This window comes from Tiliqua scincoides, chromosome 3 (genome assembly GCF_035046505.1).
Source record: "Tiliqua scincoides isolate rTilSci1 chromosome 3, rTilSci1.hap2, whole genome shotgun sequence".
Classification (NCBI taxonomy): domain Eukaryota; kingdom Metazoa; phylum Chordata; class Lepidosauria; order Squamata; family Scincidae; genus Tiliqua; species Tiliqua scincoides.
In genome coordinates, this window is record NC_089823.1 from 219,720,358 (window position 1) to 219,745,136 (window position 24,779).

General features: G+C 41.7%; 1 protein-coding gene across 4 annotated transcripts in view; it reads left to right on the plus strand.

The window, feature by feature from the left end:
• SMC4 (structural maintenance of chromosomes 4) overlaps nucleotides 1–23,761 on the plus strand; it is an 83,008-nt gene extending 59,247 nt beyond the window's left edge. For all 4 annotated transcript variants that reach the window (XM_066620778.1, XM_066620781.1, XM_066620779.1 and 1 more), the window contains exons 18-24: nucleotides 2,722–2,911; nucleotides 3,861–4,005; nucleotides 7,963–8,136; nucleotides 10,481–10,663; nucleotides 18,834–19,066; nucleotides 21,250–21,433; nucleotides 23,340–23,761. In XM_066620778.1, the coding sequence (XP_066476875.1) occupies nucleotides 2,722–2,911; nucleotides 3,861–4,005; nucleotides 7,963–8,136; nucleotides 10,481–10,663; nucleotides 18,834–19,066; nucleotides 21,250–21,433; nucleotides 23,340–23,516 (1,286 nt within the window). In that variant the 3' untranslated portion in view covers nucleotides 23,517–23,761. The remainder of the gene's footprint in view (nucleotides 1–2,721; nucleotides 2,912–3,860; nucleotides 4,006–7,962; nucleotides 8,137–10,480; nucleotides 10,664–18,833; nucleotides 19,067–21,249; nucleotides 21,434–23,339) is intronic.
• Nucleotides 23,762–24,779: the final 1,018 nt, after the last annotated feature.

Below are 24,779 nucleotides of genomic sequence, written 5' to 3' on the forward strand. Positions count from 1 at the left end.
ATCTAAGATTCAACAGATCTTGGTTGTGAACCTGGGACCTCCAAAAAATGTTTCCAATTGAGCCCTGCCCCTAAGGCCAGTTCTGGTTTTAGAAAAGTGTTTTTCAACCTTTTTCTCCATCGTATCACTTCTCATATTCTATTTACTTTAAGTACCACTAATACCTGAAATTCCAAAGGCTATCAGGATAAATACTGTAATTTTTTAAAGACTGAACTGTATTGTGAAAAATAATACAGTGGGTCCTCCTTATCTGCAGGTTTGGCATCCACATACTTGAGGATCTGTGGATGCTGATCCTGTGGCTGGAGGGCCTCAGAACACCGTCCAAACATGACTGGAAGGCACTTCGCACCAGCGAATTCCAGTCACGTCTGGAGGCATTCGCAGGAGGCCATGCACCACCTACAAAGGGCTAGGTGCGCCCACCAGGCAAGTAATTGTGGTGCCGCCGCCCCCCCCCCCCCCCCCGGATTTCATTATCAGTACCTTTCATTTAAGCCATTTCTGCCCAACATTGTATTTAGGCAACAGGGACCAAATGTGTGCACCTGCGGGCTGAGCAGAAGCAGATGATGATCAAAAATAAGCACGTAGTTCTCATGTAGGAACTCATTAGTTGCAAGAGAAAAATACAAAAATCTTGATCATGTTTTCAAGATATGGTAGAGCCCAATTATCACCCTGGGTGAGCCCAATTATCTTTTTTAAATTTTTTTAATTATTTTCCAAAATAAAAATAAACAACAAATATAAACAAACACATAACAGACAGAAACTCAATACACAACACAAAAAGAACACACAAAAACATACCGTTGAAGGGTGCAGGCAATCATATATCAATATATCTAATCAATCAATACATATCTTCTAATCTTGTTCCTCTTCTAGTTTAATCTCTTAATATCATTTATCATATCATATCCTGTATAATATATCATGTATACAATATAATCATCTAAATGCCCTACCTTATACATCTACAACTTCATTTTCAACCAAGCATAAAATGGTCTCCATTGCTCTATCTGTGTCGGTTTACACTGTTGATCCAAAATCTCTGTAAGCCTATCCATTTCCACCACATTCATTATTTTCTCTATTAATTCATCTTTCATTGGATTTTTACTATCTTTCCAGTATCTAGCATATAAAATCCTTGCAGCAGTTAATATCATAATAACTAAATACACATCATTTTCTTTATCTAATATCTAAGGTGATATTAAGCAAAAATAGCTCTGGTTTCAGTGGTAGCGTAAATCCAACAATCTCTTGTATTAGATTCCTTACCATTTTCCAGTATACTTGCATTTTTTTACATGTCCACCACATATGATAAAACGTCCCTTCTTCACATTTACACTTCCAACAATTTTTTGATATGTTCTGATTCATTTTTACCAGTTTTACTGGTGTCATGTACCATCTATAAAACATTTTATATACATTTTCTTTAAAATTTGTTGCTCTAGTAAATTTTATATTATATTTCCAAATCTGTTCTCATTGTTGTAATGTAATATTATGGCCTATATTTTGTGACCATTTTATCATACATTCTTTTATTGTTTCTTCATGCATCTCAAAATCCAATAGGAATATATACATTCTTTTGATATATTTTTCTTTTGTTTCTAAGAGTATTCTATCAAATGGCATCTGTTCTGAATATAATCCTTCTTGTTTATCTTTCCCAAATTTTGAATCAAGTTGCAAGCCAGTCCACCAATCCATCTCCATACCCTGTTTTAACAGTGGCAAGCCCAATTATCAAGCAGTATGAAAGGGTGGCCTGTGTGATAATTGGGCTTTCCCAGTTCCTTGGCAGAAACTCCCTCTCTCACCCCTCTTGGTATGCCCATTTTCCTGTAATATGTCATTGCCTCCTGAGGCCTCCTCCTACCTCTCTCTCCCAGAGTCTCAGCAGAAGTGGCGCTGTTGAAAGGGCAGTTCTGGGAGAACCCAATTATCATATGGGCCAGAAAAACAGCTTCCGTGGACCATATATTTGACAACCATGTTCTAAATCAGGGGTGCCCAAACCCTGGCCCAGGGGCCACTTGTGGCCCTCGGGTGCTCCCAATCCAGCCTGCAGTCTCCAATGAACCTCTGGCCCTCCGGAGACTTGCTGGAGCTTTTGCTAGCCTGACGCAACTGCTCTCAGTATGAGAACGACTGTTTGACCTCTCACCTGAGCTGTGGGACGAGGGCTTCCTCCACTACTTGCTGTTTCACATCTGTGATGCAGCAGTGACAGCGAAGGAAAGGCTGACCTTGCTTTGTGCAAGGCCTTTTATAGGCCTTGAAATATTGCAAGACCATTCATTCATTCATGTAAGTTCCATCTCTAATATATTCATTTATGTCAATTTATTCAAACTTTAAATGTAAATTAATTCTTCCCCCTCCCCCCGGCCTCCGACACAGTCAGAGAGATGTGACCCTCCTGCCAAAATGTTTAGATACCCCTGTTCTCGATAATGTATTGGAATGGAAGGACATGCACTCAAAGAGATTGCATAGGAAATCCCACCACCCCAGCGAGTGATTAGCAGTTGTACTGATAACCACTTCATATTATGACCAAATGAATGTTGATGTGCATTTGTTGCATGACAATAAATTCTGTTGACATGTAAAAATTCGGTGATTAAAATATGCTTGAACAAACATGTACTCAACAATATGTTTTTACTATTTTTCTTTTTCTTACAGAGTATGATAGAGCTGCTACAAAGGCTGGTAAATTGGAAACAGAAGTTAAGAGACTGCATAATCTCATAATTGAAATAAATAATAATAAACTTAAAGCTCATCAAGATAATCTTGATAAGATAAACAAGGAAATAGATCAGTGTGCTTCTGCTATTACTAAAGCTCAAGTGGCCATCAAGACAGCAGACAGGTACAATAAATATCTAATGTGTTTGTGTTTCAACATCATAGAAGTCTAAATATTCATTTCATCATAGTTTTAAAATGATTGCCGAAACAATTCAGTATATTTCTTGGTTGATTCTGACCATTTGTTAACTACTTTTTTAAATGCAGGCTTTTATTCCATAGAAAGTGAATCGTTAAGCACAAATTAAGCAATTTTTTAAATGAACTTTCTCTCTAGAAGTATATAGAAATTTTGTGGTCTGTTTTCATTCTGAACTGTAAAGTTTTTCAAATTTTCAAAGTCTGTACCTGATACTGAATTAACTATTCAGGCATATATAATATGAATGTTCAAGTAACTTTTTCCCATATATTTTACCCCACTTTTTAAAACGAAGATAGCTTTCAAAGCATCTTATAGTTAATATCCATGCAGATGTACAATATAATTAGAGATTTGTTGTCGTGGGGGGGGAGCAATGTTTTCTCCCTGGACATTGGTGATACACTTCAGGTTCCAGACTCTTCCCTTTGGAGAATGGGGGCAGAAGGAGCTATAGATGAACTCTGCCTCATTGAATGCCCCCTCACAGAAGTATGATCTAAAAGTGACCAAGATGCAGCGTGTATGTTGTTGGAATATACTTTTAGTTTCTGTGGAGATTATACTCCAGGGCAGCCATTTTCAACCACTGTGCCATGGCACACTGGTGTGCCGTGAGTGGTCCACAGGTGTGCCACAGGAATTTGAGGGAAGGTCATTTATTAGTAGGGCCAATAGGGATGTGAGGTTCCCACTGGCAGCATGGTGTGCCTTGGCAATTATAAAAAACCTGATGGTGTGCCTTGATAGTTGTAGTGCCTTGTCAGTGTGCCATGAGATGAAAAAGGTTGAAAATCACTGCTCTAGGGGTACTAATGTTGCTAAAGAGAGGGCTTCACAGCTAGTCTATTTCATGTACTCTGTGTAGAAACCTGAAAAAATCAGAGGATGCTGTCCTTCGCACTGAAAAAGAAATTGAAGATAATAAAAAGAGCATACAAGACTTAATGGATCAGTTGTGTACCCTAGATGAACGAGCTACTGAAGTAATGAAGGCTAGCAAAACAGCTGAAGTATGTATGATACTAGCTTATATTCTTTAAGTGGAATAAAATTGAGAACTGTATATAAATACTAAAAATACCTGTGATGCATACAATGCAATGAGTGGTGTGTTTCTGCAAATTGAAGTCTTCAGTGCTGCTAAAAATTCTATCTGAAAAAGACACCTGGTGCAATGCACTCCACAAGCCGAACGTGAACTCTGCTAGCTGAGCAGAGATACCTTTTAAAATGATGATCTTATATTCACACAGAGGGAGCAGGGGGTCCCTCTTCAGAACAGCATCATTTCCAGCAGCTGTTTGCTGGTGTTTATGCTATATTTTTGTGAGCCCTTTTGGGACAGCAAACCATTTATTTAATATAAATATTCTTATTTAATATTTATATTAAATAAGAATATTTATTCTGTTAGTGCTCCTCAGTAAAGGAAGAAAAAGAGGCTCTGTTTCACAATAGATTCTAATGCTAATGCACGAGGGCATAACTGAGAATGAGCAGAGATATGTTTGTGTGTGTATATATAGAGGGTGTGTGTGTGTGTAAAAAAGTAAAATTTTCAAATTTAAAAAAGTTCACAAAGGGTTTTACATACAGTAGATACTCGCCTATAGGGTGAGAAGTTTTTGCTGAGAAATCAAGCTTAGATAATCACCTTATCTCTAAGGTTGCTCGGGGCAGAGCTTTTCAACTCTGGAGAACTTGCTTTTCAAATGGCATGGGCAATGCAGAGATAATTAGAGGGCCATTTATCTCCAGTGCAACCCCTGGAAAGTTGCAGCCAAAGTTAACCTTTTCACTGCTCTTCACTTCCACTGAATTGAAGCCAGCCCCCTTCTCTTTTGAAGACTCTGCTGCAGCCTGGTTCCATTTTGCAAATGCTTGCATTTTGCAGAGGTCTGTTTTTTTAAACACCAAGATGTAATCCTCGTTCCCATTTGAAGCAAAGTTCCAGGCTACAATTCAGTGCACCATCACTTAAGAATAACACCCATGGAAAGCAATGGGTCTGCTTCTGAGTAAATAGGGTTGCAGCTATGTGCAGTTGCACTTACAGTAATTCCTTGTTGCTTGTTTCTCTTGCTGTGAATTGAATTGCACTCTCCCAGTTATGTGTTCTAAATTGTATGCTCTGTGTAGAACCTAGCACACCAGGCATCTTAAGCAAGGTTTTGATTAATGGTTCGCCTGCAGTGGTTCCCAACTCTTTTTCATTTGCAGTCTATTTCCATAAATTGTACCCCTCATATTAGCTAAATGTTTGTAATTAATAATATAAGCCCTCATTGCCTCCCTATGAAAACCCGTACTTCATGTATTCAATCACAGTATTTTCTCTTTTTATCTGTTTGAAAAACTGAAGACTGCCTTTGTACTGTTTTGCACCTGAAGTGTCCTGAGAAATTCTGGGTGATTGATCACTTTCCATATTATGTTTCAGCTTTTTTACTGTGCTGGTTTTCAATCACTGATTCATACACAAATTGATGACCAAAAACTAGTTATTGATAGCTAACCTACTACCTCCCTTCCTGCTTTGCTGGGCATACTGGAGCATTACTTGCCTTTTTCTGCCATTATTCAATTCTTTTTCAAGCACCCCTAAAGGTCCTGTGCCCCTGGGGGTACATGTATGCTGGGAACCACTGGTATGTTATTTACAGTGCACTTACTCTGATAGTCTGTTGGCCAGACTATCACAGACTTTCAGACTTTGCCTCAGACTGGCCAACAGTCTGAGGCAAAGAGGCAAAGAAGGAAGGCCCATAGCCAGGGAGACAGACCAGGGACAGACTGCACTTGCTCCCAGTGTGGAAGGGATTGCCACTCCCGAATTGGCCTTTTCAGCCACACTAGACGCTGTGCCAGAACCATCATCCAGAGCGCAATACCATAGTCTTTTGAGACTGAAGGTTGCCAACTCTGATAGTGTTTACTAAAAGGTTGTGAAAACCAGAATTTGAAAAGTTAAAGAATAAAAATGTATCTTGATCCTCTTCCTATGATCTTTTACTATATTTTTAATAAATTAGAGACTGTACAGTTCTTAGATAACAATTACTGATAGGTTATTTTTCAGAATCTGGCCTCAGGTAAAATCAGACAAAACTATAGTCAGACTCGCCCCGAAGTTTAACCCCCAGCTTATCCAACGGTCATAGAAAATTCCATGATTTTGGCTCAAGAACCTGCGCTTGACTTATCTGTGAGGTAGACTTGTGGACGGGTGTCTGTGGTAGTTAAGTAAATGGTTTGCTGTCCCAAAAAGGCTCACAATATAATGCATATATAATAATATAACTGCGCTGGAGTGAAGAGTGCCAGTCATGTTACATGCACCATATTTATGAGGTAGAAATGCCCCTCATATTTGGAATCTCAGGAAAACTCATCAGTAGAGGTGTTTGTTTCCAGTTAGTAAGGTAGGATGAAATCCTAAGTCTTACTGAACACAGTGGGCTTACTTCTGACTATTTTCAAACACTTCTATTCATCAGTTATCCCAGGTTTATAATTTGCCTCCTTCCTTGGAGTAAGTAGCAATTACTCCTTTGCTAAGCCCTGATTGCTCAGATGGAAGCAGTGCAAGTAGTTTGAAAAGGCAGAATGCTTCCTCTGCCTTAGAACTGTCCAGCAGGTGGCAGCATTTGGACAAGTATTAGGTTTCCTTCATCATTCACCAGACCTCTGCCTCACTTACTGCTACAGTAGAAGAGACATGGAGCTCCTGAGCATTACATGCTTTTTACACTGCTGCTTAATACTAGGGATGTGTAAGGAGTTTCGGTTCCTCCTTTCCCTTCTGAAAATCAAAGCCAATCTGTTTCTAAGAATAAGAGAGAAGGAGCACTTAAACACAATGTCATATAGAGAAAAAGAGCACCGAAGTGAGATGGGAGCAGTGAGTCCTTATGTTTGTGGAGCTGAGTTACTTAACTTCACTTGGTTCCTGGTAGTGGTTTCACAAAGATCTCCCTAGTCCCCTTACTGGAAAATGGAATTACAGCAGATTCAATGGAATTTCACATCTGTCTAGTTTTCTTTTCCTGTCTAGTGGTATCTGAATCTCCTTGGGAGGGCACTGTGAGGTGGTGTGTAGAATATCAATATTCTGAACAGCTGAGAGGGCCTAATTGATTTTTGTTAGTCACCTTCTTTGGAAAGAGGATAAATGTCAAAGCAGAATATTTGATAGTTTATTAATATTGATAGTAATGCATCCAGATAGGACCTCCTTGATCCATTGTATCAAGATTAACACAAGTCTTGTGTTTCAAGTAATCTATGAACAGCAACTGGATGCATGCAAAATTGATTTGACCTCTATGGAAATGTCCTGCATAGGATTCTGTCTTCTCTAGCTTTATGAGGAAGGAACCTCCTCATTATGCAGTTAACCGAACACTGTAAGCAAGATGGCTTTTTTACAATTTGATCTTACCCACTTAGCAAAAATAATGCTCTCAATTTTATTTTATTACTTGAGTGAGGCATCTGGTGGCAAGATTGAATAAGTAATTCTTGTTCAATTGAGCATCAGCTACTCACAGGGGAAGATCAAGGACCAGGCAATCAAACTAATCATGTCTGGTTACTTTCACAAATAACACTTAAATTGCCTTTCACTTTTTAATATCTAAATAGCATTAAAATCGCATTGACTACAGCATTTGATTTAAAAATCATGCCCTTCTGCTTTGTTTATCAACATAGCCATGATCTTGCTTGAGAAGAGGTTCCTTGTGGTTTTTACTGATTTAAAAACATCAAACTGATTTTTAAAAAAAACCTCCTTCCAACTTGGGCAATTACTTCATTTTTCAAGTATTAGCTATGGTTATGTCTGTGTATTTTATGTTAGCTTAAATGTGCATTTAAAGGCATGCTGAATTAAAACCCTATAAATGCAAGCTGTTTCAGATCATCTATTGCTAAAGACTTGACTTTCATTTCTGATTTTTGCTTAGGAGTCTTTACCCAAGATCCAAGAGGAACATCGCTCTATACTTCAAAAGATTAAAACAATCCAAGAAGAAGAGCATTTGCTACAAAAAGAAGCTCTAAGTATTAGGCTTAAAATTGAACAGCTAGATAGTCGTATTGCTGAACACCAATCAAAGATTAAGTATTGGCAAAAGGAGGTAATTTTTCATTCTGTAATAATATTTTAAGAAACAAGATAAGCTTATATGTTTTTAAGCACTTGTGTTTTACTGTGTTCCCCCATGTCTGTCATAGCAAATGTTACTTGTAAGCACACACCAGGCTATCAAGGGCTCTGCAAAAAGACAGGTTTCAAAGGCTTAGAAGGTGTTCTCAGCAAGGTCACAAGCAGACGTCATGCCTTCCAGGAACGGATGAAAGTGTAATTCTAAGGATGCTCTAGGATGTTCTAGATCAAGTAGTTCCCTTCTGTCCATCTCCCAGTTTGTCTCACTGAAAGAGCATGGTATGCCAGCACCTACACTGATTAGAAATCTTGACTCTGTGCAGGATTTCATTTTCTTTCAGTAGGGAAGGGGATAAATCTTCTGGAAACTTCACAGAGCTACAGCATTATGATTAGCCTTAGCTCTAAGGTGAGTTTACATTTTCTCCCCAGTTAGGAAGCCTTGTATCTCCCTGCCAAATGCAGGTTGTCAGATGCATTCAGGCAGACCGCATCTCTGCAGGTGTGGTTTTCAAAGCTGGGCAGAGTTTACACAAACAAATGTAAGCCAAACCAGATTGGCCACAGTGTTCTTGTCTGGACATAGGTGCTGGACAATACAGCCACTTTTGACTGGAAAAGCAATCCAGGGTGGTGAGGGTTACTGCCATGGGGGGCATTAAATCTGCCTACTGTATTCACTTTGAACAAATAAATTAACTGTACTCCACAACTGGGTCAGGTTATAAATGCTAGGGCAGTTAGGACAGGAATGGGAAGATAGTCAGAGGTGACATTGTGGTGAACATAAGCCCTGCTGGATCAGGCCAAAGGCCCCGCCAATCTTGTTTGACTTAGGGTGCAATCGTAACCCCTTATGTCAGTGCTTTCCAGCACTGACATAAGGGTAATGCAACTCTGAGGTAAGGGAACAAACATTCCCTTATTTTGAAGAGGCCTCCATGAGTGACACCCAACTGCAGGATGCAGCACATGTCCCATTGGCACCGCTATGCCTGTGCTGGAAAGCACTGACATAAGGGGTTAGGATTGCACCCACAGTGGCCTACCAACTGTCTTTGGCAAACCTACAAGCAAGAGAAAAAGGCATACTTTTTTCCCTCCATTGCTGCCTTGCAACTGGTATTCAGAAGTATACTGAAACAAAGTTACTTTGATGTTTTTAGCTATTCTTATATGAAAGTTTAATGTTCTCATTGTTAATCTATTGGTTTATGGGGTGTGTGTATGTGTTTTTTTCTATATAGTTTTTATAGTGGTGGTATATAGTGAATTTTGTAAATTGCCATTGGAACACCAAGTGTTCCACTCCTCCAAGGTGTGGAGGAGGCAGGTTATAAATACTTTAATTGAAAACTACCACTGAACCTGGAGGCAGCATACAGCCATCATAACTAGTAACCATTGAGAGACTTGTCAAATTCCTTTTTAAAGCCATCTAAGCTTATGGTCATTGCCACATCTTGCGCCAATAAATTCCAAAGATTGATTATTCACTGTCTAAAGTGCTTCCTTTTGTCCATCCTGGGTCTCCTGCAAGTCTGTTTCATTGACTGACCCCTGGTTCTAGTGTTGAGAGGGAGAAAAACCATACTGCATTTTTAGATCACAATAATTGCCCCTCTTAATTATCTTTTCTCCCAAGTTTAAAAATCCCCCAGTATTGCAGCCTTCAGAAGCTCTAGGTCAGTACTCCACAAGCTGCTCAACTTGCATTCTAATTATAACAAATATTTGCTCAGTTTAGCATTATTGAGCAATAATCTGGTTTGCACATCTGCAGTTCAGGATGTTTGCAAAACTGTTTTTAAAAAACTTAATGCAATAAATGACAGGTAATATCTTGCATACATTAAATCTTTTTTGTCAAATAGTGTAATCTCTAAATGACTTTTTAAACAGAAAGGCAAACTAATTGGGCAAAATCTTCTGCAGAATTGAAAAGAATTTGAGAAAATCAAGTAGATGATACATTTTCCTTAGATTTTGTTTTGCGGCATGTTGCATTGTTACAGTGCCCATTCAATGTAATCAAATTTAATATTACGAGCTACCTTATTCTCTCAATTTTCTATCTTCAAATAGACATTTATTCTCACTTGGGGTCATAATCAGCAATCTAAGGTATAACTGATATGGAATGATTGGCCTGTGTTATTGGTAGATGTGTAAGTTTTCTAGAACAAGTGCGGGGTGAAGATACTTAACTCGTTCTGTTTGGATATACTATAGTTGAGGTACAGAACCATCTGCCAAATTATGGACAGACACATGAGAACGTGACCTGTTCATTAACTCCTTGAAATATATTTTAGATATCAAAAATATCTCTGCATTCTGTGGAAGACAAACAGTCAGAAGAGCTTCCAGTCCTTGGTCAGGAGGATCTTGAGGGAATTAAAGAGCCAAATATAATAACTAATCAAATAGCTCTCTTAGAAGCTCAGTGTCATGAAATGAAACCAAACTTGGGTGCCATCGCAGAATATAATAAAAAGGTAAGTATTTGTGATATTTACCATTATGGTTAAAGCAAAATTATAGATCTGTGGCAAGATTGGGCCTCTGCTATGCCAGTTTCCACGTGATTGAACTTGAACTCTTTAGATACAGAACTTTTGTGGCAGCCATCCTTATGGAAACCATTCTGTTTGCCAACTGTTTACTTGTAAATGGTGATTTTTAGCCAAGATTGCTTCCAAAGCTGCTTACATTTTAAATAATAAAAAATGGATGATACTATGTATTTGAGAGGTACGTTTCTAGAGAGCTAAAGGAGCTGCAGTAGACTTGAGGGCTGACTGATAGTGAAGCTGCAGAAGCAACCCCTATATAACTCTACAGTGTCTTCTGGTCCCATAACAGTTGGAGGTGATGTCATCAAGGATTCTAGGCTTCTCTTTCTTTAAGGAAGGGGAAGGGAGATCTTATTGTGTGCTTGGGGAAAATCACATGATGTAACTCCATACCAGTCATCAAGTGAGGTGCATACAAATGACTTCTCCAGACAAGAAAGATTTGTTACTGGGTGTGCTTTTCAGCTGGGGATATATATTTGGGGGGATGTGTTCAGTGACACAATTCAGTGGTTTGGTGGAGAAGGAGGAAGGAGGGGAGGGTAAATGTGCAGAGAAGAAACTTTTATTGTGAAGATAATTTTACAAATGCAGAGAAGGGGAATCAAAATGAAAGCAATTCAGCCATGATAGCCTTAGTATGTTTGTCATTCAATATTTCAGCCTTTCAAGCAACTGGACCCTAAACGTATATAGGAAAAAGATGAAATCCTTAAAAGAGAAAGGGGTGTATGATGGCATAAGCATGGAGGAAGGAAAGAAGGAGAACTGGGGCTGTGAAAAACGGGGTGAGGGTTCCAGTAATGGAAAGGGAAAAGGAGAAAAGTTTAGAGAGGAAGGAAAGACCATGGCAAAATGTTCTCAGCAGGCAGTCTCCTGAGTTCAAAGCACAGGACACAAAAGTTAGACTGAAAGTCCAAATGCAAGGAAATGACTAGCTGACTCAAGGAGGAAAGCAGGATAAGATAACCAGAGCTGCTTTCCTGGCAGAAGAGGGTGTGTTGAAAGGCTCCTCAAAAAGGATGGCTGTCCAGTCCATGCTGACACAACAGCTTTTGATTGCACTTGAAGCTGGAAGGGAGGAAGAAGGTTGGGAAGGAAATGGGGCGCAGGTGGTTACCAGTCTTGGGTGCTGGTTTGGCACAATGGTACATAGGAAGCAGATTGCATGGGGATGTTTCATATATATCTGGTGATCAGGCAAACATACATAGTGGAAGCAAGGCAGCCGGATAAGCAAGGGATGAAAGACACCGGGTCTGGCGATTCAGCTTTTTATGCTTTTTCTTCCCATAGAATCCTATGTTACCTTTTGTGGAGTGAGCTCATTGAGGGCTCTTGTGACTTGCAGGCCCTTGATTGCTCATCCCCAACCGTAAATGGGTGCTGCTGCTATTTTGCAGCTCAATATCTGTGGATACTGAAATCAATGGATGTCAAGCCCGCAAATAAGGAGGGCCCTATTGTATTGCATTTCATTAAAAACACTAGACAACTTCATCTCTCCTTACCTTTTTGTGTAGAACTGCAGCAATGATGTCTAACCTCTTCTAATGTATTAGTTGAAGGCTATGTAGAATTGAAAGCTGGGGAATTAAGGGATGGTTGGTTCTTTGTAAATATATGTAGTGTATTTGAAAATTCAGTAACACCTCAATTGATCTCTGTAGAAGCTAAAGATATGTTTTGTGTTTCTCACTATGAATCATGACACTGTTTTATTTATAGTTTTTGATCTTATAAAAAAATCTAAGCAATCTGGTTCTAGATGAAAATGTTTTAGGAGCCATACATGTGATGTAAACATTTGAATAGTTTACAGCTGCGGTTTTCAAACTCTCCGGGAGTTTGAAACCCAAAGTAAGTTTTTGCGGGGGCCGGGGGGGGAGTGATCTCCTTGGCCTCCGCAAAAGCGGAAGTGGAGCTCAATCGCCCCACTCTCCCTTTCCCTGACCTGGGGTGCCCTGCAGGTGCTCGCGCAGGGCTCCGCGCACACAGGGACGGCTGCTGCAGGGGCTGGAGGGTGCACCCCAGTCCCTGCAGCCCCGTCAGAAGGGAAAGCTGAGTGATCGTGGTATGCTTCGGTTTTGCGGTGCGGGGCGCAATCACTCCACTTTTACTTTTCCTGACCTGGGGAGCCCTGCAAAAGGTTGTGTGGGGCTCCCCACACCCCCAGGAGGCTGCAGGAGGCTTGGGCAAGTGCACCCAAGCCCCTGCAGACCTCCTGAGCGGCGCGATCCTGCGGATTGTGCTGCTGCCTTTCCCTTGTCTCCTGGCTACTCTCACCCCTTAAGGGGGCAGAGGCCAGGACCCACAGGCTGGGGCGTCGTGACACCCCAGTTTGAATACCACTGGTTTACAGGAAAGGGATTATTTTTTCATTTGCTTTTAATTATATATGTTTATGTACAGTATTGTCACTGATAACTGAAACCACAAATACGGGGTCCACTGATACGGGGGTCCCTCTTTACTCATATAGAATTCAGTAATCTGACTTGATAGTTATCTGAGGATGTATGGGCCCCTCTCTCCATGCACCCATTGAATCATTTTTAAATAACCAATTTTTTAAAAATAATTTAATGGGCACACGGGGGTGGGGGCAATTCCCCATGCACCCCCCCCTACATGCGCATTAAGCTATTTTAAACACTTCCTGGGGGCGCCTTCTTTAAATGAAGCAGCAGTGAGATCTTCCTGTTGACCTCACTGGTGTTCAGTTTAACCATTCCAGCTGTTTAAATAGAATACCACCTCCTTCTCTTTAAGCAGCCAAAATGGTTAAAGAAAACACCATTAAGGTCAACAGGAAGACCTCACTGTTGTCCCTTTCCTGGCTGCCAAAGGATCCTCCGATAAGTATTTAAAATAGTTTAAAGCATGTGCGGAGACTGGGGGGTTGCCCCCCCCCCGCATGCCCATTACATCATTTTTAAAAACCCTTACTTTTTCACCCCGATGAGAGTTTAAAATGATGTGATGGGCACATGTGGGAGCCACGGGGATGGGGGAGGCATCTGCTTTATCTGCAGATCCCTGGTATCTGGGGCGGGGGGGGGGTCTGGAATACATAAGAACATAAGAACAGCCCCACTGGATCAGGCCATAGGCCCATCTAGTCCAGCTTCCTGTATCTCACAGCGGCCCACCAAATGCCCCAGGGAGCACACCAGATAACAAGAGACCTCATCCTGGTGCCCTCCCCTGCATCTGGCATTCTGACATAACCCATTTCTAAAATCAGGAGGTTGCACATACACATCATGGTCTGTACCCCATAATGGATTTTTCCTCCAGAAACTTGTCCAATCCCCTTTTAAAGGCGTCTAGGCTAGACGCCAGCACCACATCCTGTGGCAAGGAGTTCCACAGACCGACCACACGCTGAGTAAAGAAATATTTTCTTTTGTCTGTCCTAACCCGCCCAACACTCAATTTTAGTGGATGTCCCCTGGTTCTGGTATTATGTGAGAGTGTAAAGAGCATCTCCCTATCCACTCTGTCCATTCCCTGCATAATTTTGTATGTCTCAATCATGTCCCCCCTCAAGCGTCTCTTTTCTAGGCTGAAGAGGCCCAAACGCCGTAGCCTTTCCTCATAAGGAAGGTGCCCCAGCCCCGTAATCATCTTAGTCGCTCTCTTTTGCACCTTTTCCATTTCCACTATGTCTTTTTTGAGATGCGGCGACCAGAACTGGACACAATACTCCAGGTATGGCCTTACCATAGATTTGTACAACGGCATTATAATACTAGCCATTTTGTTCTCAATACCCTTCCTAATGATCCCCAGCATAGAATTGGCCTTCTTCACTGCCGCCGCACATTGGGTCGACACTTTCATCGACCTGTCCACCACCACCCCAAGATCTCTCTCCTGATCTGTCACAGACAGCTCAGAACCCATCAGCCTATATCTAAAGTTTTGATTTTTTGCCCCAATGTGCATGATTTTACACTTACTGACATTGAAGCGCATCTGCCATTTTGCTGCCCATTCTGTCAGTCTGGAGAGATCCTTCTGGAGCTCCTCACAATCACTTCTTGTCTTCACCACTCGGAAGAGTTTGGTGTCGTCTACAAACGTAGCCACTTCACTGCTCAACCCTGTCTCCAGGTCATTTATGAAGAGGTTGAAAAGCACCGGTCCCAGGACAGATCCTTGGGGCACACCGCTTTTCACCTCTCTCCATTGTGAAAATTGCCCATTGACACCCACTCTCTGCTTCCTGGCCTCCAACCAGTTCTCAATCCACGAGAGGACCTGTCCTCTAATTCCCTGACTGTGGAGTTTTTTCAGTAGCCTTTGGTGAGGGACCGTGTCAAACGCCTTCTGAAAGTCCAGATATATAATGTCCACGGGTTCTCCCGCATCCACATGCCTTTTGACCTTTTCAAAGAATTCTATAAGGTTGGTGAGGCAAGACTTACCCTTACAGAAGCCATGCTGACTCTCCCTCAGCAAGGCCTGTTCGTCTATGTGTTTTGAGATCCTATCTTTGATGAGGCATTCCACCATCTTACCCGGTATGGATGTTAGGCTGACCGGCCTATAGTTTCCCGGGTCCCCCCTCTTTCCCTTTTTAAAAATAGGCGTGACATTTGCTATCCTCCAATCTTCTGGCACCATGGCCATTTTGAGGGACAAGTTGCATACCTTAGTCAAGAGATCTGCAACTTCATTCTTCAATTCCTTAATAACCCTTGGGTGGATGCCATCAGGGCCCGGTGACTTATTGATCTTTAATTTATCAATGAGGTCTGAAACATCTTCTCTTTTAACCTCTATCTGACTTAACTCCTCGGTCAGGAGGGGCCGTTCGAGCAGCGGTATCTGCCCGAGGTCTTCTGCCGTGAAGACAGAAGCAAAGAACTCATTTAATTTCTCTGCCATCTCTAAGTCTCCTTTTATCTCCCCTTTCCCTCCCTCACCATCCAGAGGGCCAACCGCTTCTCTGGCGGGTTTCCTGCTTCTAACATATTTGAAGAAGCTTTTATTATTCCCCTTAATGTTGCTGGCCATGCGTTCCTCATAGTCTCGCTTGGCCTCCCGTATCACCTTCTTACATTTCTTTTGCCACAGTTTATGTTCCTTTTTATTCTCCTCATTAGGGCAAGACTTCCATTTACGGAAGGAAGCTTCCTTGCCCTTCACAGCCTCTCTAACTTGGCTGGTTAGCCATGCGGGCACCCTCCTGGATTTAGTGGAACCCTTCTTTCTTTGCGGTATACACCTCTGCTGGGCCTCTATTACTGTTGTTTTAAGCAGTCTCCATGCACTCTGGAGAGATTGGACTCTTTTTACCCTCCCTTTCAACCTCCTTCTAACCAGCCTCCTCATTTGAGGGAAGTCTGCCCGTCGGAAGTCAAGGGTTTTTGTTAGAGATTTGCCTGGTATTCTTCCCCCAACGTGCACGTCAAAACGGATCGCAGCATGATCACTGTTCCCCAATGGCTCAGTAACGTTTACATCTCTAACCAGGTCCTGCGTACCGCACAATATTAAATTCAGAGTCACCTGTCCTCTGGTGGGCTCCGTGACTAGCTGATCTAAGCCACAGTCATTTAGCATGTCAAGAAATCCGGTTTCCTTATCGTGACCAGAACACAAATTGACCCAGTCAATATGAGGATAATTGAAGTCCCCCATGATTACAACCCTGTCCCTCCTTGTCACCTCCCTGATCTGTTTCCTCATTTCAAGGCCCCATCCAATATCTGGTCTGGAGGACGATAGCACGCCCCCAGTATTAGATCGCTGCACAAGCCTGGTAATTTAACCCACAGAGATTCTACGGTGGAGTCGGACCCACCTTCAATCTCTGCTTTGCTGGATTCTATCCCTTCCTTAACATAAACGGCCACCCCACCTCCAACACGCCCCTGCCTGTCCCTCCTGTAGAGTTTATAGCCCGGGATTGCGGTATCCCACTGATTCTCCGCATTCCACCAGGTTTCCGTTATGCCCACTATGTCAATATTTTCCCTTGTCACCAGACATTCCAGTTCTCCCACCTTTGCTCGTAGACTTCGGGCATTCGCATAAAAGCATTTATACATGGAATGCCCCAGGATGCGCTGCTTATTCGCTCCTTTGTCCCCGCATCCTCTCATTGTGCCAAACCGTCTATCACATCCCATCACCCTACCTTTCCCAATTTCTTCTCCTACTCTGCCTTTGTCTTGTTCTCTAACCTCCCCATCCTCATCCAATAGGGATGAGGAGTCCCGAACCGGATGCCCCTCGGCTCCTGTCGGCCTTCCCCCAGGGATCAGTTTAAAAGCTGCTCTGCCACCTTTTTAATGTTATGTTTAATGTTTAATGGAACCTGTGTGGATACTGGGGCACACCTGTATACATACTGATCAGTAGAAATTGTATGCCAATCCTCGTTATCCTCTGGCTTCAATCCCATGGATTCACTTATCCACTTCTATGAAAGTGTAACCCATTTAGCTACACTCAGGCTCCCAGTCCTAACTTTGCTTAGAGAACTTATGCCCACTTTAAGCTAATTAGCTTCCCTGGGTTCTGCAACAATGGCCCTAGTTCTGCCCTGCAGCACTGCTGGATCCCACCACCAGGGTAGCTTTCCTGTTCAATCTGCAGAGGTCCTCCTAACTCCCCTCTCCTGGAGCAGCTTCTCCAGCTACGACAAAATGGCAGATGCGCTTCAATGTCAGTAAGTGTAAAGTCATGCACATTGGGGCAAAAAATCAAAACTTTAGATATAGGCTGATGGGTTCTGAGCTGTCTGTGACAGATCAGGAGAGAGATCTTGGGGTGGTGGTGGACAGGTCGATGAAAGTGTCGACCCAATGTGTGGCGGCAGTGAAGAAGGCCAGTTCTATGCTTGGGATCATTAGGAAGGGTATTGAGAACAAAACGGCTAGTACTATAATGCCGTTGTACAAATCTATGGTAAGGCCACACCTGGAGTATTGTGTCCAGTTCTGGTCGCCGCATCTCAAAAAAGACATAGTGGAAATGGAAAAGGTGCAAAAGAGAGCGACTAAGATGATTACGGGGCTGGGGCACCTTCCTTATGAGGAAAGGCTACGGCGTTTGGGCCTCTTCAGCCTAGAAAAGAGACGCCTGAGGAGGGACATGATTGAGGCATACAAAATTATGCAGGGGATGGACAGAGTGGATAGGGAGATGCTCTTTACACTCTCACATAATACCAGAACCAGGGGACATCCACTAAAATTGAGTGTTGGGCGGGTTAGGACAGACAAAAGAAAATATTTCTTTAATCAGCGTGTGGTCGGTCTGTGGAACACCTTGCCACAGGATGTGGTGCTGGCGTCTAGCCTAGACGCCTTTAAAAGGGGATTGGACAAGTTTCTGGAGGAAAAATCCATTATGGGGTACAAGCCATGATGTGTATGCGCAACCTCCTGATTTTAGAAATGGGTTATGTCAGAATGCCAGATGCAAGGGAGGGCACCAGGATGAGGTCTCTTGTTATCTGGTGTGCTCCCTGGGGCATTTGGTGGGCTGCTGTGAGATACAGGAAACTGGACTAGATGGGCCTATGGCCTGATCCAGCGGGGCTGTTCTTATGTTCTTATGACAGCAACACCTTGGTCCTCAGCAGGTCTTGGGCATAGCAGCCACACAGCAAACTCCAATAGTCTCCAAAGTCCTTTCACCCATCTGTCCTTTTCTCATTTAGTCCATCAGCAATTCCAGTAGTCCATGAGCCATTAATCCTTCAGATCAGTTCAATTTCCTTCCTTCTTTCCAAGCTTTCCTACTTCCCACCAAACTCTTCCTTCATCAGGTGCTGCTTTTATTCCATAATAACCTGGTTGCCTCTAGTGGCTGCAGCTGTGCAGTGTACCCACTGCTAGTTAGAGCCCTGGGATTAACCCTATGCTTGCCTGCCAGAGCAAGGGGCCACTGTTGACACTACATCCTATCTCCTCGAGGCATCTTGCACATTTCCATTACAGGGCCTACAAAAAGACATTACTTACACCCTTTTGAGTGATGACAACCTGGCAGAAGTCTTTGCTAGGAGCAGGGGTCTGTTTTGACAATTCAAATACAGTTTCATTGTGTGGTTTTAAAATTTTATTTCTAGGAGGAGCTGTACTTGAAACGTGTGGCAGAGCTGGATGAAATTACCAACGAGAGAGACAACTTTAGGCAAGCTTATGAGGATCTTAGAAAACAAAGGCTTAATGAGTTTATGGCAGGATTTAATGTCATAACAAACAAGCTAAAGGAAAACTACCAAATGCTCACATTAGGAGGTGATGCAGAACTAGAGCTTGTAGACAGCCTGGATCCTTTCTCTGAAGGAATAATGTTCAGGTTGGTATTGCTTGTAGTAAGTTACACGAAGCCATTTTGAAAGTTTGATGATTCTTCTATGGCCTGTATTTTTATTTGTTAGATATTTACTACTGAATTAACTATGCTGTGCTTTGGTAATCAAAAATCAAAGAGAAGTATTTTACTTTAGTCTTTGAATAGGTATTTAGGAAAGACACTTCACTCTTGATGTCATTTAGGTTGCCAGAGGTTGGCAGTGGTATTGCCACAATGGCATTCAGTATTTGGCTACTTCTTCCACTTATACTTCCTTTCAGTTCCTGTGTTATAACACTTTCATACTAGGTACATGGTTTGGATAGTATAGATCAGTAGCATAGCTGAAAGGACTGCTACCCTGGGGCACACCTTCGAGGGCCACCCCTGCCCTGGGCTATCCATTAACTTAACCCCTCCAAAATAGTTTCATTCACATCTGGAGGGTGTTCAGAGGCCTTCTAAAGGCCTAGAATGTCACTTCTGGTTTTCCTGGGAAAAACGGAAGTGACGTTCTAAGGTCTCAGAACACTCTCCAGACACAATTGGAGCAGAATGGTTGCAAGCAAGGGGGCTCCCATGAAGTCCTGGGGGTCCTGTGGTCCCCCAAGCTATGCAACTGGTGTAGATGCCTCTTGTGTCTCAAACTTCTGGAATTTATTCATTTAATGATTTTTCCTTTCCCTGTGAGTGCTCAAGACAGCTAACATCATTCATAAAAACAATAATATGCATCTACCACATTTTAAACAACTCTCAGGCCATGCTGGCTACCATAGGAGCCATTGTTATGAGCTTTTTCTGACCTGGCACCTCTTCTTTGGACTCCAAATTTGTAGGTTTTTTCTCTCCTCGTCAGAATATACTGAAGGGATTGTAAATGCTTAAAACCTGAAATTTCCTATTATGAATACCACTACATTTAGTTTGATGTAGTGCTTTAGTATGTCAATACTACATTGCATAAATTCAGTAATTTCCACTGTGTTGTAAAATAGGCTTCTGATCTCCACAGTGTATAATGGAGCTTAGGCTCAGAAAGCAACTAGTTTATAGCCTCCAAGTAACTTTGTCCACACTAAATTTTGAACGTGGGGACTCTTCAGGTTCCTTAGCCACTACTCAAAGCCACATCTCACTTTAAATATAACTAAGCACATGATGCTGCCTTATAGGGTGTCAGAGCATTTGCCCATCTAGTCTAGTGTTCATTTTAATTTCATTTATTGAGGGATTACTGCCTCACAAAGGGGCCTTCAGGGCATTATCTGGTCACATTACAGGAGATGGTATTAGCCTAGCAAGAGATTTCAGACAGTAGTCGTCCCAGCTCATCTATCCATCTAAATCAGGGGTGCCCAAACCCCGGCCCTCGAGGCCTCTCAATGCGTTCCTCAGGGAGCCCCCAGTCTCCAATGGCCCTCTGGAGATTTGTTGGAGCCCACACTGGCCCACGCAACTGCTCTCAGCATGAGGGCGACTGTTTGACCTCTCACATGAGCTGTGGGATGAGGGCTCCCTCCACTGCTTGTTGTTTCATGTCTGTGATGCAGTAATGGCAGCAAAGGCCAACCTTGCTTTGTGCAAGGCTTTTTACAGGCCTTGAGCTATTGCAAGACCTTCATTCATTCATATACGTTCATCTTTAATATATTCATTTATGTAAACTTAGGAAAATTTATTCAAATTTTAAATGTAAATCAATTCTTTTTTTCCCTGGCCCCTGACACAGTGTCAGAGAGATGATGTGGCCCTCCTGCCAAAAACTTTGGACACCCCTGATCTAAACTAGTGGTACTTGAGATGGTGTCTGGTGGTACTCGAAGGACACCTGTCACCTAGCAATGAGAGCAGAAAGCAATGCAACAGTGATAGGAGGCTACAAAGCATGCTTTTCCACTCTCAAAAAAGCCCTCGCGTTCACCCTGAGCCTCTTACTGGTGTTTGCCACCTTGCATCCGGCCCAACCCAGAAGTAACTGGCAATAATAATAATGTTGTCATCCCTCATTCCTCTTTACTTCCGGTGGTACTTGTAGGTGGACCATGTGGTGGAGGATAGATGTTGAAACACTGCTATAAACTGAAGATGCCACGAATTGAACTTGCATTCAGAGACTTTGTTCTGCTATTGAGTGATATAACTGAAGAATTTTAAGTTCATTAATACATTCTTCAATTTTTCAGTGTTCGGCCACCAAAGAAAAGTTGGAAGAAGATATTTAACTTATCTGGTGGTGAGAAGACACTTAGCTCACTGGCTTTGGTTTTTGCTCTTCATCATTATAAACCGACTCCCTTGTATTTCATGGATGAAATTGATGCAGCCCTTGACTTTAAAAATGTATCCATTGTAGCATTTTACATATATGTGAGTATTGTAGAAAACTCTATTGACCAAACTTTGTGATATATTAGACCAGTGCTAGCTTTGCATAAAAGAACTGGAAAATTCTCTTTTGGCTATGCAGCTTCTGACACATCTACCCATAGCAGTGATTTCAAAAGCATTGAACATTTTTCACTGAAGGGTTCTGGGTGTGAGCTTTTGAAATGCAAGGACAGGACAGAGAACTTTTTGAAAAATGTGCCATAAGCAAAAGTCTAATGACTGAGGTATTACAAGAGTTATGTGTATAAAGGCATCTACTAGTGTATATTAGGTCCTTCTATCTGAATTTAAACTGTAACCCGTACTGCTGTTGGCAATTTTGGGTTTTAAACCATCTGAAACTCAAGATGTACTATTTTGCTAAAATTCTAGCAACAGTTGTAGGCACATTCCATTGAAATAAATATAAGTAGAGTGTCTGGTTGGTGTGGTTTGCCAAGTAAGGAGCAACCTAGTACTCACTTAATAACCACCATGTGGATTCAAATAGGAAGGTAATGTAAGATCAGTACAGTGGGCCCTAGATATCTGTAGGGGATTGGTTCCAGTACCTCCAGCCCAATACCAAATTCTGCAGATAATGAAATCCACTGGGGGTGCACCAGCAAACCGCAGTTGCCTTCCAGTTGTGTCTAGAAGGGAGATCCTCTGAAGTGCTCCATCCACAGGCTCACTAGCCATGGATGTTCAGCTCTGCGGATGCTGAGCCTGCAGATAAGGAGGGCCTGCTGTATAGAGATAAAATGCGAAGTTCCGAAAATCTTCCCAAGTGGTGGTCATCAGTGGTTCCACTTTGTTGTAGGTACTCCTTGTGAGCAATTAACAGTGTGGACAACTCAACACCATTAGTATTTTAGTAACCAAAAAATGCTGAGAGATCCATAAAATGTCTGAACAAAACAGTGCTTTAGAAATTATTTAAACGTAGTAAGATAGCATTTCTAAACATTTGATCCACCATGGAGTTTACTTTTGTCATAGTTGAATTACAAACCTCATAGAATACCAGTTTAAAGCAGTGTGTACACCAGGTTTTAAAAACTTTCCAGCTCTATTTTACTTTTTATTGTCAGGCATGAGGAATTGCCAACTTGATGGACATAGACAGCTCTCATTACCTCCTTACATATGGGAAGGAACCAACTTAATTTTTTTTCTGTACCACAGGTCGTCCCTCATTATCTGCTGGGGTTCAGAACCCCTAGTGGATAAAAAATATCCATGGATAAAAAAGCAGTAAAAAAAATAGATTTTAAGATCCACTTCCAGGTTTCTTGCCCCTCCATTTCTCCTAATGGGTCATGCCTTGACATCTGCAGGGGTTTGTTTCTGAGACTCTCTGCTGTTACCATAAAATGTGTTAAATAAAAGTTTTAAAAAATTAAAGTGTGTCCCTTTACAATTGTAGATTAAAAACAGCTTTTCTTACTGTTGTAGAGAGGCAGTCAGCAATTAGAAATGCAAGGGACCCCGTCTTTGCCTGGCTCAGCTGAAGAATGGCTTGCATGACTGTCTCTACAACAGTAAGAAAAGCAGGTTTTCTTTTTTAAAACTGATTTTAAAGGGATGTATTTTCCCCCTTCACTGGGGATCAGCACATTCCTTCTCATTTGCAGTGGCCATTTGTGTTGAGTCAAATCCATGTATAACAAGGTTGGACTTGTACTCTAACGTAGGTTCTGATCCTGCTATTCAGTTCAGTGTTGAGCATAGTAGCTGGTAACAGGCAAGTTGGGTTATATTGTGGAAAGGTTGATTTGAAGAACAGACAGAACAGCCTGGCATAAAGAGGAGCGTACCCATTGGGAATTTCTAAACGGGGTATTTAAAGAGCTATGTCCAACCAAATATCACAAATACTAACGTAAAATATTTTAAATTTCAGGAACAAACAAAAAATGCACAGTTCATCATTATTTCTCTACGAAACAATATGTTTGAAATTGCAGATCGACTAATTGGCATTTACAAGACTTATAATACAACAAAAAGTGTTGCAACTAATCCTAAAGTGATTGCAGCAAAAGGACTTGCTGAACTTGGTTCGGTAGGATGCTCTTGAATGTGGAAACCGCTTCTGTTTTAACAAGTAAATGTTTCTAATGAAGTTCCCCACTATGTAACTTCTCCCAGTGTGCAAGTTTGTATCTTACTGAAGAGCTATTCTGTAAAGATATGGAAACCTTCAACTCAACATTACTGGTTATAGTGTAATTGGATATAAATAGTCATGTAGTGCACAGTTGCAGTTCAGTAACAGTACACTTTATTTGGGATGCAAAGATAGTAAACTTTTTTTAAAAAGCATTTTATATTGTGTGTTATTTTGTATTAATAAATTCATTACAAAAAATGCATGTTTTCTTTGGAATGGCTATGGTGCAGATGTTTCGGTACCAACAGCAGTCCAAAATCTAGGTTCTAATCTAATGCATTGGGACTACAAATGACTGCAGTTTACATTCAGTATACACACCAGGCACAGCCAACAGTGGCCTTACTAAACTGCAACCTACTTTATGATTATATTTTTGAAAAGCTGCCAGTCCAGTTGGTGACAGACAGTTCTGCTTTCCTGCCCATTCCCTTCCTGGGTTGTTGCCTGTTTCTCTTCATGCACTACTGCTCCCTACAACCCACTAAAGAAATAAGGTTACGCTTTATCCCACTTATCTCCTGGTAACTTTAAATTCTTCAGTCAAAATTCAGTTTTCCAAGTTGCAAGTTCATAACCCTAGGCCAGTGTCCTTCAGCCTCAGAGTTGCAACTCCAATGTAGTCATGAAGCCTTAGTTGTGGGGTTGTGGCAACTTACAGGAATGAAGAAGGTTGAAGACTACCAGGCTAAAAGGGAGGCATCTGGAGTATTTTACAGTGCAACACTATTTCCATTTCAACAGAAAATCAGTTCTGAGGTATAGTTTAACATCAGCTATTAATGGATAGCTATAATAGACAGACAAACCAAACAATGGATCAGGACAGCCCCACTTCAGGAGTGCTGACAAATTTTTCCTTATATGGATACCTAAATGTGCTGTTGGTAGGGATTGCTTCTCTTAATATTGAAAAGGATATGAAAAGGACAATGTCTACCACCATATTGGTTCACTGAATGTTTGATCCAGCCAAAAATATTTGAAAGGCTATGAAGCAAATTTGCCAGCAGCTCCGATAAGATTATAAACCCAATTAGAGATACTTCATACCCCCAAATAATTTTGGAGTACAGCAAATTTGGCCATCCTGCCTGAGATTCCATACCATGTGTCCTATCACATGGAAGAAATTGTCTCCAACATTCATTTTCCCTTCAACCAAACATG